Genomic DNA, 16,588 nt, shown 5'->3' with positions numbered 1-16,588 from the left:
TCAACCCTTAGAGGCCAGTGTATCTGACATTTTACAAGTAAATAAGTAAAATTAAAATACTACTACTAAAATGTGAAGAGTGGGACTAGGATTAATGAACAGCACTACTTCATACCAAATACATATGTATTTCAGCAGAAAAAAGTGGGTTTGGGGTTTAGTTACTCTTAAAATGTGGCTTAATGATAACTCAGCACTGTTGCTATGATTGTTGCTCAGTGAGTATATGTTTTTGCCAGCATCATTGGAATCCTTTGGGAATCTGTTTTTGGGTAAACAGCTGACTGCTTTTATCTTGATATCATCCTGAAAAAAAATAAAAAATACAAAGCACATTAAACCACCTTAGGAAACTCCCTTCGATCTCCTGTTTTTAATGATCTCTCCTCTGTGCTACCGTTTGCTCGCTGGAACTACCCAAAACCAAAGCACCAGTGTGATGATTGCTCTGTCGTCTCCTATCTCTTGTGGTCTAGGTGGGAATCTCGAGACACGTTGAACAGCATTGCGCTCAAGTTTGACACCACACCCAACGAGCTGGTCAGATGAACAAGCTGTTCTCCAGAGCAGTGGGTGCCTGGCCAGGTGTGAACTGCCCCGTGCACTCTTTCACTGATCTATTCAGCTGCATCACTTCATCACTGTCCCACAGCAAGCTTCACATTCACTGCCACCTACTAACGGCTCAGCCTCATAATCCTGCTTCTGACAGTTTAGAGTGCATCTTCCGAGCTTTGCCATTATCTCACGCAGCATTCTCTGCATGTGGGAATCTGGGAACAGGGACTGAAAGGGAAAAGGTTGCTGCGTCATCTAACGCTGCATGTGTTTATTACTGCTTTCTAGAATGAACCGCTGAGTCACTAACCGCATCCAAACTGCATCCTTTATGCTCACTTTATCACTTTCTAATTACAACATCACTGTCTGATTAGGATGCAGATTACTACACAGGACCAATTTGTTTCTATAAATGTATAATAATATGTCTGCTTTAAAGATCTCCCCACCCGACCCGCCTCTGTTCCGGCACCATGACACAAGTAGCCTATTTTTAGCCACAGCCCGCCTTGCTGGCTTTTACTTTTTGGTTAGTTTTTGTCTTTAGCAGCTTGGAACTGTTTTTTTTATTTTATATAAAAAAACAAAAACAAATACTGGTTAAAATATTTACCAGTATTTTTTTTATTTTAAAGAAAAACTGAGTACTGTCACAATCAACTAAAGCATCCAATTCAGCCCACAGGACAAAGTAAAAATGACGTAGAAAGCATGAATTATTGTGTAAATTACCAAAAAAAATTCAGCTGTAGCTTTCTCAAATTCAGCAACTCCACAATATTTTAGGGGCTGGCATTTTTTTTTTTTGTTTATATCACATGAATGGAGTCATTTTTAATTTCTACTTTTTCCACAAATCTTGCAATTTCTCACAAACAATTCCACAAAATTCCTCTAAATTACACAAAAATTGGGAACAAGATCAATATTTTTGAAGTGAATTGAACTGGTATTGAAAACAAGGGCACAATAATGTTAAAATTGTTCTTTTTTTCCCCCCCAACTAAATCTACGGCCCACTTCAGGTGAAACTGGTCCATATTTGGCCCCTGAACTGAAGGAATTGTCTATTTCAATATCATGGCATTAAATAAATATCTGTGGTTTGTAAGTAAGTCCGATACACCAATCCCACTCCCGTCCATTCCTCTCTGAAAGGTCTCAGCAAACAATGCAAAGTTAAACTTGAGTCCAGGCATCAGGGTGTGTTTGCTTCATGTGAATCTAATGTTCTAAATGTCCAAGATGGTCAAAAAGTCAGGACCAAACTGTGTGAAACACAGAAACTACATAAAACTACCTACAGTTTAGCGCTAAGGTAACCCTAAGGTTAATGACCATGCTAATTATTCTCAGGCTAATTAAAATTCACACAGTGAAGATGTTTTAAAAATAATAGTGTTTCATATTTTACTGAATAATTTACTGGATTTATTTTAAGATTTGGATGGCGTAATGCTTTACCAGCTTAGAAGGGACGAAGTTAATAACTTCCTCTTTACACAGTTTGACAATGAATATTGCACCATGCTTTGGAAATAGTATTTTTTTTAAAAAACATTAAAAAAACAAAGAAGTAATAATCCACCATTTTATCAAAAAGTAAACATTAAGTGAATGTTTCACCAGCATGAAGCAATGATTCTCTTTGTTTTCTAACTGTGAGAAACTGAGCAGACATTACAACGCATCACTAATTCAAACACTAACCCATCACATGTGTCTGTTTTCCCCTCTCTGTCTTATCTTTGTCAACAGCACAAAACTGATGACATTATTTGTCTTGTCGAACCCATGTTTGGACAGTGGACAGGAGATTCTCCTCCATGTCCGTTCGTGCATGCATGTGTGGTGTGAGCTGTTGTGTTTGCAATAAGGCAGTGCCTGTGGTGAATACAAAACATTGGATGTGTTCGCAGGTTTTGTACGTTCCTGATCCTGAGTACGTCTCCAGTGTTTGGAAGCTCCCCCTCCCTCAGCCCTATCAGCCCCCTGTCTCCCACCTCCTCAGAAGCTGATTTAGAGAAAAGTGACGGTATGTTAACCCTCCCGTCTGATGCACAACCTCACTCTTTTCAGACATTGTTTCATTGGCTGATTGCTGATCGGTCAGAAATGTATCAGTAATACAAACACAAGCTCATCCTTACATCCAGCTGCAGATGACTCATGTTGTTTTTTAAACTAAACTCTTTTTCATTAGGTTCAGTGCAAAACCATACAACTGTTAAATACACAATGGGAAGGAATGTTTGTGTGCTTTACAGTACAGCCATTCATTCGGCAGCACTTGGATATTTGTTGCATTCACAACCGGAGACTTTTCTGTCATTTGCTCTACAATTGTTCTTGGAAAACAGTGAAATTCTTTGTTTATTTGAAATCACTCCATTGGTGACATCAGTGGACATTGCTTGCTTCTCAAGTTCAGTTTAGATAGCTAAAATGTTTGGAGTGCAATAATCTTAGCTGAGAGAATTCTAGTTAAAGCAAAACATCCAACAAACGAACACTGTGGAGGAGAAAGAAAAGGAAAAGTTTTTAAAATTATATTCACAATGACTTACCCCAAATTTCCATGGGATGCATAACTGCTGCATAACAACAATGGAGCTGATACTTTTCCATTAAATTAAATGTGTCAATTTCCTCGACATGCGTATCTGCTCTAGCACAGCTGCGTCATGCCAGAGCCTTCAGCAACAGATGCGTAGACCTTTCATTTTTGCCGGACGCCGGAGCAACTCTGCATGAATTCAACAAACATAATCCTGTGCGGAACAGGAAGTAGTGACAGAGACGGAATGAAATATCCAGTTTACATTCAAAATAAAATACTCTGTGTTCAAGGCGGCATCCATTTTCCAACCTGCTTGCTCCTTTTTAGTGAGGCAGGGATCTGCTGGTGCCTATTTCTAGGTTTCTTAATGCTCTAGGCAGGGGTACACCCTGGACAGGGCAGCAGTGGATTGTATTTTACATATAAATATTGCACTTATTCATGGTTGAATCACAATAATCTCCACAAAAGCAGAAGTTCGACAGGGAAGCACCGAGTGGCTTTCCTTCTGCTTCTCTCCAAGAGCACAATGAACTGTTTGTATGGCCTGTCTTGACTACAACTCACTATTTGAGGCAATTTCATGTAATGTGAATTAGCGAGCTCTTGCTGCAACAGTTATGCATCACTGGCGGAGTCTGTGGGGATTGACAGACAGCAAATTACACAACAGTTGCGCAGCGGAGACGTTACGTAGTAGTTACACATAGAGTAGAAATCCGGTGTTACTGTTTACTTTTATTTTCTGTTGAAATTGCATCTCACAAGAATGAAGGTGGGTCACCTCAGTTTAACTGTCTGGAGTGGTCATGTTAGGACAGTTGCATTATCTCTCTTTAACTGTGTTTCTGATGCAGTTCCATTCATTTTGTATGAAACTTTGATCCACACCAATGTGCAGATTGTGGCCTTGTGACATGTTAAAGCCAGCTTTGAGAGCCATCTCCCCCAGGTGCTGTGTCTGCCGCATGTGAATGAGCCAATCATTAAGCTCTTCTAGGAACCCACTGGTCCCCTAAGAAATATGACTGGTCTCCATGGAAACGTAGGACTTGTTTTATTTTGCTGCTTTCTCAAGAAAATGGACACTGCTGCTCTGCGTTGTAATGTGGCTCTGCTTAGTGTTCGACTCTTTCATATCATAAGCCTTGTTCATTTTGGTCTTGTTCCCATCCATATCCATGCACTTCTTCATGGGAGTCCAAAGAAAGGCCTCACTTTATTGACTACTTATCTATTTAGGTCATTGCCTGTGAGAACAAGAGCATGTTCAGCAGCTCTCGACAGGGGACGGATCAGAGCAAGGCTGTGACTGTGAGAAATTAGTCCTTTAAAAGTGATGCCGTGTCTGATATTTGAAGCAACTAATGAACAGAGAAGCTCGCTCTCCCAGACAAGCAGCCAGGCAGTAATCATTCTAGGCAAAGGAAGTGTGCTTGGAAGAAGAAGGGAGGGAACATTACCTCACCCGATGTGTCAATCGTGTGTGTTTGTGGAGGCGTTGTGAATGAGGAAGTGTGTCTGTATCTGTCAAGTCTGCATGCATGCCTCCTGCCTCCACTCTTCAATCCTTTTCTCCTCTTGTCTTGAGTGCACTCCATACAAAGATGCTGCACTTTGGTGCTGTTTGATTCCTAAACCTCAGGAAGCCACCGTAGTTTCTCCCCTTTAGCCAATCCCAACATCTTTTAATTACAAGCCAATGTAAATGCTCCACGCGCTCCACTCAATGATGATTACTATCAAAGTAAATGGTTGCATAGTTGTGCAGGCTGCAAAGAGCTGGTGAGACCTTGATGAAGATGTATTTACTGTAGAGGCTCCATTCTTTTATTTCAGAGACATTTATCCAAAGCCAAGTGATGTGAAAAGCAGTTTCAAAAGCTTGTTCAAATCCTCTGAAATGTAATTCAAGCAAATAAAAACCCCTGAGTTCATCTCCACTGATATCCTACTTTAATATGACACTAAAATTAGTTTTTCGCTGTGTGCCTTCTCTACTTCATGTACCACCACAACCAGGGTATGAAATTAAGAAAATATTATGGGGGCAATTTTTTCCCCCATAGTCTAAAAAAAATGGAGGCCTTTTTAAAATGATTGGGGGCCATGGAAAGGCATTTAGTTACAGCTTGGATACTTTTATAGATTAAAATGCACTGTAGCTTCTGCCAGTGCAAATAAATGAAAAACGCATCTATTCTTTTTCAGAAATAAGTTTGCAAGTAGTTATTACAGAAAGAAGACAGATGTGGGGAAACTATGGGTTTATTTAGCTCTTAACAACCTGTAAATATTACACACAATAAAACCTTAAAAATAGCAATGCAACACACACATATAATAGAAGACCTATATGTATATATATTGTTGTTGACAAAAACCTTGGGGGAAATTTTGGCCCATGGAATAAGGTTTTTGGGGGGCATTCTTGGCTAAATTGAGAGCAGAATGGCCTGTGGCCCTGGCTAATTTCCAACACCGACAATAACCCAAACTGATGAGTTAAAAGAAAGCATGTTTAATGCGCTATAGATAGTAGGGATATCCCGATACAAATTTTTTCACTTCCGATGCGATACCGATATTGCAGCCTTGCGTATTGTCCGATATCGATTCGATGCAATACCAGCACGAATCATACACACTTTTATTACTTATTTTGCAGTGTGGAATGTTAAAAAAGGCTTGATCAAGTGATGTTACTCAGAGAACAATAGTCAACAATTCAAGTTCACTTCAGTTATTTTTTTTACTGTCATTATATGGTGGGAACAACTGAGGGCTAGGGATGTATATTGATTAAGATTTTGCAATACCGATGCTCTGTCGATTCTTGCTTACTGTTCCAGTTTTTTATCGATTCTCTTATCGATTCCCCAATAGGCTGAAAAACAAGTAGTACATGAGTACAGAAAAGAATACAGCCTGGTTTATGAAAATAAATATCAGGTTTATTAATATAAATCTTAATTATTCAACGATGAGAATAAACAATACCTAAACGAGTCCTCAATAAACAGATAAACAATACTCAAGTGAGTAAAATAAGTCCACAAGTCAAGTCACACAATGTTAGCCAGTATTATAAATCCCTTAACTGCCGAAACCAGCAGGCTGCTTTTATTGTGAAATATACAAATATGCTACTACATCCTGTCACCAAATTAGCTTTACTGAATAGTAGCCTGAGTAACAACACTACACACTAACCACTATGAATTACTGCTCAAACATGAACCATCCTTACACTTGTTGTATTGTATAACTGACATACTGAGTCAGGCGCTATCATGAACACACACATACTGCGAGCACGCAGGCTCTGGCTTTCATTCACATTAACTAACCAAACTGGGATGTGTTTGTTTACAGTGGCGGCGCAGCCCGGGAACAACCGATAGCAGAATCGTAAAGAGTTTTTCTTAGTGATTCCAAAGAATCGTTTGACTAAGAACCAGTTCCCAAATGAAACCGGTTAACGATGCGCATCCCTACTGAGGGTTGGGACAAAAGAACAAAAACGTATCGTATGTCGGCGATTTAAGATGCAGTCCGATAAAATCCAATATTCGTTTTCAGGCTGATATCAGACCGATATCCGTTATCAGTAGCGGATCGGGACACCCCTAATAGATGGACTGCTGTCATTGCCGCAAAACTATGCTGCTTTGGGTTGATGAGTGTCATGTTGATCAGTCTGACTTTGTGTGGTTCACAGTGTTTAATCCGCTAAATGTGTACACAAGTGTGCAAGCCGTTAATAGCATAAAATGAAGAAAACATTTTTATGGCTGTGCTTGTTCCTTCTCCAAGTTCACATTGTTGCAGGTTGGGCATACAGTATTTCATGGCTCTTTCTGGTGGTGTGAGCAGAAATAGCCGCGATCGAACAGCAGTGCAGCCTTTTTCTCATTAGAAAGAGGTGAGCTGTCACACATGTACAGCCACTGAACATTCTACTCAGTCTCAGATGTCAAATTCCAATGTGTTTTGCCAGCTGCAATGCCTTGCACATCGATCTGCGCAACATTTATAATAGAATCTCACGCATTATGACACAATATTTACAAATCATTAGAGGTAACCTTTGTTCACAGGATTAGCATTTTTTAGCAGGTCATTTAATGACAAATCCTGATTCACTGCATAAGATAACTGCTTTGTTGTAAGTGTATAAATACTTTGGTGTTTCCCGTGTGGAGCTCGTTGCCAGGTAAGGCTACTTTGAAGTGTTTTTATGTTCTCCGCCTGCCGTCTGCTATTGGCAGCAAATGGTAACACATCTTGCAGGCATGGATGGTTGGCTTGTTGTGCGTGTGTGACTGTGACTGTGACTGTGTACATGTGTGCATGTGCATTGTTAGCTGGTGGATTTTTTTTTGCTGGCAGTCATGCTGTCAACGGATTATTTGGCAGACGGTGGATTGTTGGCGTGGTGGCTCTGTGGTCATCTGTGCTGGCAGGTACATCCTTTAGTGCTGACACATGCCTACCTACCCTGGTGGTGCAGCTACTACTGTGACCTATGTGTGTATTCCTTTGTTAGCACTCTTTTCTTCTTCCGTCTGCTCTTCTACTTGGGTATAAACTAAATCCATGCAAAAGTTTTAGTAACTAACTCAGATTTGTGGATAAAACAGAATTGTCTTGTTGATAATGAATAAGCTAGCTCTATCTAGGTTTGCCACCGATCCAGTAAAATATAGTCTTGTCGTTTATTTGGCTGATTAATTTTGCCATTTGTTCCATATTTTAAACTGTTTGTCACACACATACAGTACATACAACATACAGTCCTCTCCTGTTGCTGTTAAAGTACGGTAAATTAGGTTATGATTGATTCCCTTTCCATTCTGGTTTCTAGCTTATTTTAGTAGACAACCATGGTTTGACTGATTGTTTAGGATGTTGTCGAGTGAATGATCGTTTATTTGATATACAGTAATATTAGCCAATATAAATATTATGTAATATTGTTAAGATAAAAAGGTCGATTTTTGTAAACACTTAATTATAGATGGCCAATAAATAGCCATTAAATGTAATATTGGTTGACATTGGTATCGATTTTTCATTACTAAAGTTGAATAATTATTCTTATTAGTATTCTTTATTAATGTATGTATTGCCACACTAAATTTAATTGATGAAATTTATTTTTGTAGATATGAAATAGTATAATATTAATGTTATGTACATGTCATGTACATCCATGTCTGTGTGTGTGTGTGTGTGTATATATATATATATATATATATTAGTGAGTTATATAAAACTTTTGCAGAATATATATAGAATGTATATTGTAAAAATAGTAATAAGTAATATATTGTGAGTGTTATCTAGAGCAGCAATTCTCCACTTGTGGGTCGGGACCCAAAAGTGGGTCGCAGACCTGTACTGTGGGTCGTGGACAGCTGGTCAAAAATTAACTTAATGTCTCTCATGTCTTTTCTTTTGACAGGCATGCTGTAAAATGCATGTTGCAACGAAAAATATATAGATTCATGTTTTAAAAAATATGATATACAGTATGTGTATGTTTTCAACAACTATTTTTGAAAAACTAAATTTGGTTGGTTGAATTCTAAAAAAAAAAAAAAAAAAAAAAGTAGGTTGTGATTTAATGACCGTGGAAAAATGTGGGTCCCAGGATTCAATTAAACTTTATTTGTACAGCGCAATTTACAACAAAATCATCTCAATGCGCTTATCAAAATATAAAATGCATAACAAATAAAAAAAAAACCCAACAAGATCCATATGAACAAGCATTTAGCGACAGTGGGAAGAAACAACTCCCTTTTAACAGGAAGAAATCTCCAGCTGAACCAGGTTCAGAGGTGGCAGCCATCTGCTGTGACTGGTTGGGGTTAGTGGACAGAAAGACCAACAGAACAGGGTGGAGAGATAGAACATCAGAGTGTCCCAGACTAGTTGAGTCGTGAACCACAGATCAGGAACTGCCGTCATCAGCTTCACGACACCTGAAACAGAGCAGAGAGAAAAGGATGAGGAGAAGGCACTGACTGCAGAAAAACATGAGACAGTATTATCAAGTCAGCCTACCTTGGCCTTGAGCCTCACTCCCAGTGGCCTAGTCAACATATTATAAAAGTGACAAATCTCTTTCCATTTATTGGTAAGTTAACAGCGACTCCAAGGTCTGTAAATGCGACCGTTCACAGGTTAGGTTATGTTATGATTCAGGATGAGACCAGTTGAAAACCGCTGATCTACAGAACCTTGTTTTGTTGTGATGGGGTAGGTATATATAAGCTTTGCTTCAACCTACACCCTTTTGGCTGAAGAAGTAGACAATTGTGTTGTTTGTTCCGTTTTGTTTTTCTAAAGACTGCCAAAGATCTATTTAAATTCAAACATTTTGCACAAACCATGTTTATTTGTTTGAATACATCCAGTGGACATCACATTAAAGTAGGCTTAAACTGTTATTTATCTTTAGATACATATTATCTGATCTAAAATTAGGTTGAGGTCGAGGGAGTTTCTGTATATGTTGGTATTAATTAATGTCGGAAATCGGAAATCTAGTGTTGGACAATATCAGCATTATGGATATCTGCAAAAATGTGGCCAAATATCAAAATAATATCAAAACATCCCTAATATATATATATACATTCCCAAGATTATTATGTATTTGAAGCACTCTCTGTAGTATTGGTCAAAATGTGGTAGGTGGCAACCCGAGTTCTATCACAAAAACAGGTGCACAACAGACTGAGACTTGTTCTTGCAGTACTCGGTCTCATCCACAGGGGGGTGCTGGTGAAGTGTTTTTGTTTGCTGTGTGTGTAACTGTCAAGGTCAAACCTGGGTGGGCACCTGCAGGTTTTCTCTGCAGTCTTTATTTTCTCTTCAAGTGCTACAGTCAGTGGCCATCTTGCTCAAAGTCATTAACATGTAAATATTATTATTATTATTATAAATAATAATAATGGCTTAGTATATGTCAGAACTATTTGTTTTATTTAAGGGAGTCTTTTGAAAAGGACTGATACATTGGCCTAAATGTATGCAGTCAGTCATTGTTATCATCCAAGGCTGTTACATCCATCTGTTGTGCTGAGCAACACATTGTCAGTGTGTTTGATGGGGTGTTGCTGCGCTCCGTCCTCCATCCACCTCTCAGATTATTCTCAGAGAAACTCCTGGTGGCCACGTCAGGCACAGACTCCTTCAGTACCTCCTTTTTCCTCACCACAGGTTTTCTCTTCAAAGCCAACAGACCCAAATGGGCTCAGATTCTTAGACCAGCACAGCAGTTTGTTCATCATTGATTCTTTAGCGTAGCAGCCAGTGCACTCTGCTGCACTGTGCTCTCTCCTCATCCCTTTGATGTGACACATAGAAATAACAGTCCACTTTTAAAGGCTTTGACTGGAATCCAGTCATTTTAGGACACAGGTCTCTGGTAACCTCAAATGTGGTCAAATTGACAAAATCTTTTTATCATAGGCCTTTCCAAAGCGGTTTTCTTGGTTCACCTAATTTGATCTCTCTTCCTCATTGAGAAGTAGCTCAGAGTGAATATGGAATATATTAGAGAAAGCAGTGACGTATTACCTCTTTATAGTGCTGTAATACTCCAGCTGAGAAAGCATGAATTTATCACCTATAAACGTCTGAAACAAAGTGACAAACACTAGACATATATCAATAAAAGTTATAATACTGGTCTTTAAGCTGTAATAGTATACATTTCTTATAATTATTTGCTCATTTTAAAGCCAACAATCACACTCTGGCTTTTGTTTACAGACAGCTGTAAGATGTCATTTGACAGTGTTGTTACTAATGCTTCTCTTTATTGCATTAAAAATGTGTGTAATAACACCACATTTATTGTACGACCGCTAAAATAAACACAAGCTTATTAAAAGCAATATTGTTTACACTATAGAAGTCCATAAAGTCAAACTTGTATATGTTTAAGAATACTTATTTTATGGCTAATATAAAATAAAACTCCTTTGCGGGAACTAATGTATATTCAGCATTGCTTTGTTAAAAATGGATGAAATATTGAAATGTTATCTGCCATTAATTTTATTTGGGTGCTGTTCTGGTTTAGGAAAATGTTCAATGTTAAAGTTCCTCTAAAGCAAATTCTGACATTTTCTTCTAAACACATTAAATAGGTCATGAATGTATTTGTTAAAACATGTACAACGCCATTCAACCATTTAGAATGTAATTGTGGAGCTAGGCAAGTTTCTGTGTTCAGGATTTAATGGGCAGGTCAGAAATCATAGCCGTGTTTCGTAACAGAGCCATCATTAGCATTAACCCGTCCCTGCTGCTGAAGCACACCAAACTTCTGCGGCCTCCTGCGGGAGCAATACACAAATACAAACCCCACAACACGAAAGCAGTCCAGTAAAAAGACCCGTGAAAGGATCGGCACTGACACCAACGTTAACGTCATTCTTCGTGGATTTTTTCATGTACCTCTGTTATCACTCTTCTTTGTGAATTTTTACCAGACTGTTTTCGTGTTGTGTTGTGGAGTTTGTACTTGTATGCGCTTTTGTTTTGTGTTGCATTGTTGCGTTCGTCATTCTGTGTAGAGTTGTGAGCTGATACAGCCGCCGGAGTTATTTGCAAATTAATTATAGAAGAATGAAACTGGTGCGCTCAGAGAAAACTTGATGCCAACCAAGTTTAGATTGGGAACCTGCTCTGAAGCAGTGTTTTCAAACCTTTGTGAAGCACAGCTAAACCTAATGCTCACACCACCTCCTGACATGGACTAGTTACAAGAACTCTTCAAAGAAATATAAAAGGATTGATGCAGATCTACATACTTGTATTAATTTTGAAATACTTGTATTAGTTGCTAGCACATTTGATGACCTCCCATGGCACAGTGTTGTGCCACAGCATGCAAACAGGCCATTATTCTTGTAATTTTCGTAAGACTGAAGAACAAAACGTTAATACTGCGATGGGGAGCTGTAAGGGAGCACAAACAGCATGAGTACTGAGAAGAAGAAGCAACTAGAGATCCATTAATGTGTAAAACATGCTTTGATTAGCTAATGTAACATGACAGTGCAGGGTTGTTTTTCTAAAATAAAAAAAACTGGTAACTACAGAAGCAGCATCTCATTTATTAACAGAAGTAGCTTTTAGATAAACACTTATATATGTGTTTTTACCTACTCTTGTACACGCACATAATCCCCAAATGTAGGGAGAAAAACTGTGTGGGATCATTGTGTAAAATCATACTGATGTACAAAACAGCAGTTCTTCTTACCTGCTGATTAAACAGTCATCTCTTATGGACCATGTGTCATGCTCATTGAATGTTTATTTTCTGACATATGCATCACACGCCTTCCTCCAGACGTAATGACTGGGACCTCGAGGCTCTGTTTCCTCCACATTTCAATAAAAAGCAGACATGTTTACACTTCTGTAGCTGCTCATTTTTTGTCCAGGTGTGTCTCAATCCTGTGCACACAGGTGTGTAGTAGTGTTTTCTTTTTATTCTGCTTTAAGTGATGAAACAGGCTTTCTACAGCCCACTTGAATACATAGACCTGGCTCTAGTAACAGAAAATTTTATAATTTTATATACTATAAATGGCTGTTATATTCAAGGTAAGACTCTAAAATTGATAAAGTAATATTTTCCTGTCTAGTTTGAATATTAATCCTGTAAATAAGACAACTAACTGCTGCATGCTATAAGAAACAACCTGTGACAACTTTAGCAGCAAATTTCTAAAAATGTAAATACACTTTATTATGCAGAATACATTTATGATTAAGTATGACGTATTATAGTTTATTGATCCTAGTTCCACAGTTCACATTTTAATCAAGTATTTATTTAGCATTTTTAGTTGTAAATTGTCGGTGACTACCCTCTATGGGTTGAACGCCGGCTATTGCAAGTACATTTTGCTGTTGGAGGAGATTGGATCAGTGACGTCTTTTTAGGTCAGTGACATCACTAAACGTCACTGTTGACCCCGCCCCTCCTATAAAAGATGGGAAGAGGACCAGGTTTCCTCCGCTCACAGCCCTCAGTAAGCATTGATTGACAGCTCCATGTGGAACTGTGCAGCTCTGTGGGGGCGGGGCTGCTGTGACTGGGCGTGTCTTAACCACTCTAGGAGCAACGCCCATAATGAAGGCATTTTTGGAATTTCTCCCAAGTGGCAGATTAACAAAAACCTGGAGGTGTACTTAGACTTTAGGAATAAAAAAAGCTTGTTTAGTTTAAGAGATGAACCAGCCGCCTCAGCCTCCACAGCCATCTGTGTCAGTGTAGGTCAGTCGCTCTAGGCTGTTTGTCAGAATGGCAGCAGACACTTGGCTCAGGCTCTCCTCCTTTGCTCTTAACTCCTACTGAAGTTCTTCACTAATGTCACCCTCCCATTTTAGCACAAAGACCTCTTGTCAGCAATGGCTCCCACACTTTCCTCCCCTTCAGATATTCCTTGTCTAATCTTTGCCCTTCAGACGCATCATTGCAATTCCTACCATTCATTCTTTTCATGTGCTGAACCTACAGAATACACCATTACCACTTCATGCACTTGACTCTTCGGTCACTTGACTCACTCGTGTATCCGGCACCGTGTCAAGCAGCACCAGAGTGCTCAAAGGTTCTGTTTTGTTTCCCTTCCTCGTCACACGCTTTACGTCAGACTTCCTGTCCAACTCTGGATTTTGCCACCTTCAAAAGTCTTTCAATGACTGCTTTGTGTCGGATGAATCAGCAATGATGACGAGGAGAAGTACAGAGGAATGGTGGAGGGCTTTGTCGCGTGATGCACTTCATCTGCTCTACATCATTAAGACTAAAGAGGTGGTGGGACAAAAGGAGGAGCCAAAGACAACCTATTCTTATTACCATCTAGGGTCCACATTAATAAACTAAACTGAGTTCACAACAGTGATGCTCTCTACAACTAGAACAGCAGGATGAAGAGCAGGATGTGTTTCCTGAAGAGACTGAGATTTCTTTGGTGTCTGCACCCAGCTCCCCCAGTTTCATGGTAGAAGGCCATTGCATTATTCTGGGCCATCTTGTGCTGGGTGGGGGGCAATAAAGACTGATGAGGGCAACCGATTAAACAAGCTTTTGAGGAAAGTGCGCTCCTGTGGTGGAACAGGACCTAGACAGCCTGGCGACAGTGGCTGATAATTAATGCTATATTTATGCGTTTGTACATACATGTATGTATATGTGTGTGTATAGATGTATACTGTATGTAAATTGCTGTCTATGTATTTATTTATTTTTTCACTTCCGATACAATACTGATATTGCATTCTTGCGTATTGGTCATTACTGGTAGTGATTTGGTGCAATGCACAGATAATACACACTGTTATTGCTTATTTTTAGTATGGAACGTAAGAAAGGCCTTGATCAAATCAAGTGATATTACTAAAAATGAGAACAATAGTACACAACAGTAGGTATGAGATAAACTGCACCAATTTATTATTATCAATAAGTTAGATTCATTTTACCTTAAAGAATATTCTACAATTGGTATAAAATAAAGTTGAAGACCCTGAAAAATAACCCCAGTATATATATATTATTATATTCTAGTTGATTTAGATGGCAGGCCGATGTTATGCAATCCGTTTTTTTTTCTGGCGATATCAGACTGATATCACATAACAGAGGAACCCCTTCATATTGTACAAATGTTTTTATTTGCACTGCTATTGCCACTATTATGTGGTATTGTCTAAGCTGCTGTGACAACCTTAATTTCCCTCTTGTTGTTCAGTAAAGTATATCTATCTGTCTGTCTGTCTGTCTGTCTGTCTGTCTGTCTGTCTCCTCAGTCTTGTTTGAGTTTTTCAAAGTCACTCAGCACTAAATTCTGTCTGTTTTGTTACAACACCAATAATCAGTCAGTTGACAACAGTTCTCAGAGGTGCTCTCAGACATCCATCTCTCGCTGTGGCTTAGTCGCATCACATGGCAACAGGCCACTGGTAGACACAAACACACCACACCCCATGTTACCAGCCAAACACACACACACACACACACACACACACACACACACACACCACACACACACACACACACACACACACACACACACACCACACACACACACATACAACACACAAGCCATCTGTGGCAGATTTCAGAGTTACCAAGGCGTAGAGGAAGTGACATTAGCCTAAATTGCTTGATTGCTGTGTGTGTGCCAACATATTGCATCTAATAAATTTCTTATCATAGCGACTTTATAGTACATGCCAAGGTTTATAGTTTTGCTGCAGTAGAAGCCAACATGGAATTATTATACATTTCTATGCATTGTATAAAAACATGTTGGATGTATTTCTCCTAATTTTTTTTTTTCCTTGTCCTCTCAGGTTAAAGTTTCTATTATTTCAACCTATAGGTATAAACTTGCTTAGAATAAACCCCTAGATGACCTTTAGCATCTCTAGTACATACAATACAAAAATCACCAATAGATAGTCTAAGATTCAAGACAAGCCCAAACAAAGGGAGACCATCCCCATCCAAAAAGACCATTCAGGTATTTCATAGTGTTTTCCTTTTTGTTTCTTTCTTTAGTAAGAATCTGTGTGTGTGTATTTTGTTTCAGCCCTGTGCAGTGCAAGGGGGGGGGGATTTCTATCAAAGTGGTGACAAAGCAGCAATTTGATATTGTATGAGGGTGAGCAGGTTAAGGCAGGCCAGAGGACAGCAACCAAGGCTTGATGGAGCAAGATCCACACATTGACACATAACCAATAGGAGAAGCAAAATGATGAGAAAGCAAACAAGAACAACTGCTGAGTTGCTTAAGTTTAAATGGATGTGAATTTACTCTGTAGGTAAAGGTACCATCATCAAACTCAAATAGGAAATCCTTTAAAAAAGACAATGTTCTACAAGGAGGTTTAATCTATAAAATGTATAGATATGCTATTGTACAATTAGTTTTTACATGATGTTAGTTTTGTGCATTGAACTGGAATCCAAAATATGCCCTCTACATAAACTCTGTAATGTTTCAGCTGTTTTCTACAGCTCCGTCTCAACATTCACCTAATGAATTTATCTTTAGTCTTTTACTGAGATTATTTTTTCTGCACATGCAAAAAATAAAAAGACCATTGTTCTATAACTCGTCCAATGTTTTGAATGGCTGAGTTTTTAAGAGGCAGCCAAAGAAAAAGGGAGAAAAGCTTAATGTGTTGTATTGCTTTCTAAATTCTGTTCCATCCATCTTTCTTCAAGGACTCTGATGGCCCCTCCAGACCAGAGAGCTTTCACCCACCTGTGTTTTCGGCCTTGCGTCAGTCCAGAGTGGTGTCATCCACCTCCGAGGAGGAAGAGGCACTCACAGAGAAGTTTCTCAAGATCAACTGCAAGTACATCACTGATGGCAAGGTGAGATGAAGCTTAAAATGCAACACTGTGGGGCACTGTGT

General features: G+C 39.0%; 1 protein-coding gene across 1 annotated transcript in view; it reads left to right on the top strand.

Annotated features, from left to right (window-relative positions):
- oxr1a (oxidation resistance 1a) overlaps nucleotides 1–16,588 on the top strand; it is a 142,087-nt gene that overhangs the window by 99,424 nt on the left and 26,075 nt on the right. The window contains 5 exon segments of the mRNA XM_028469837.1: nucleotides 480–585; nucleotides 2,481–2,519; nucleotides 2,521–2,590; nucleotides 4,771–4,775; nucleotides 16,395–16,547. Of these exon segments, the coding sequence (XP_028325638.1) occupies nucleotides 480–585; nucleotides 2,481–2,519; nucleotides 2,521–2,590; nucleotides 4,771–4,775; nucleotides 16,395–16,547 (373 nt within the window).

Source organism: Gouania willdenowi, chromosome 16 (genome assembly GCF_900634775.1).
Source record: "Gouania willdenowi chromosome 16, fGouWil2.1, whole genome shotgun sequence".
Taxonomy (NCBI): domain Eukaryota; kingdom Metazoa; phylum Chordata; class Actinopteri; order Blenniiformes; family Gobiesocidae; genus Gouania; species Gouania willdenowi.
This window is presented reverse-complemented; position numbering and strand designations above follow the sequence as displayed.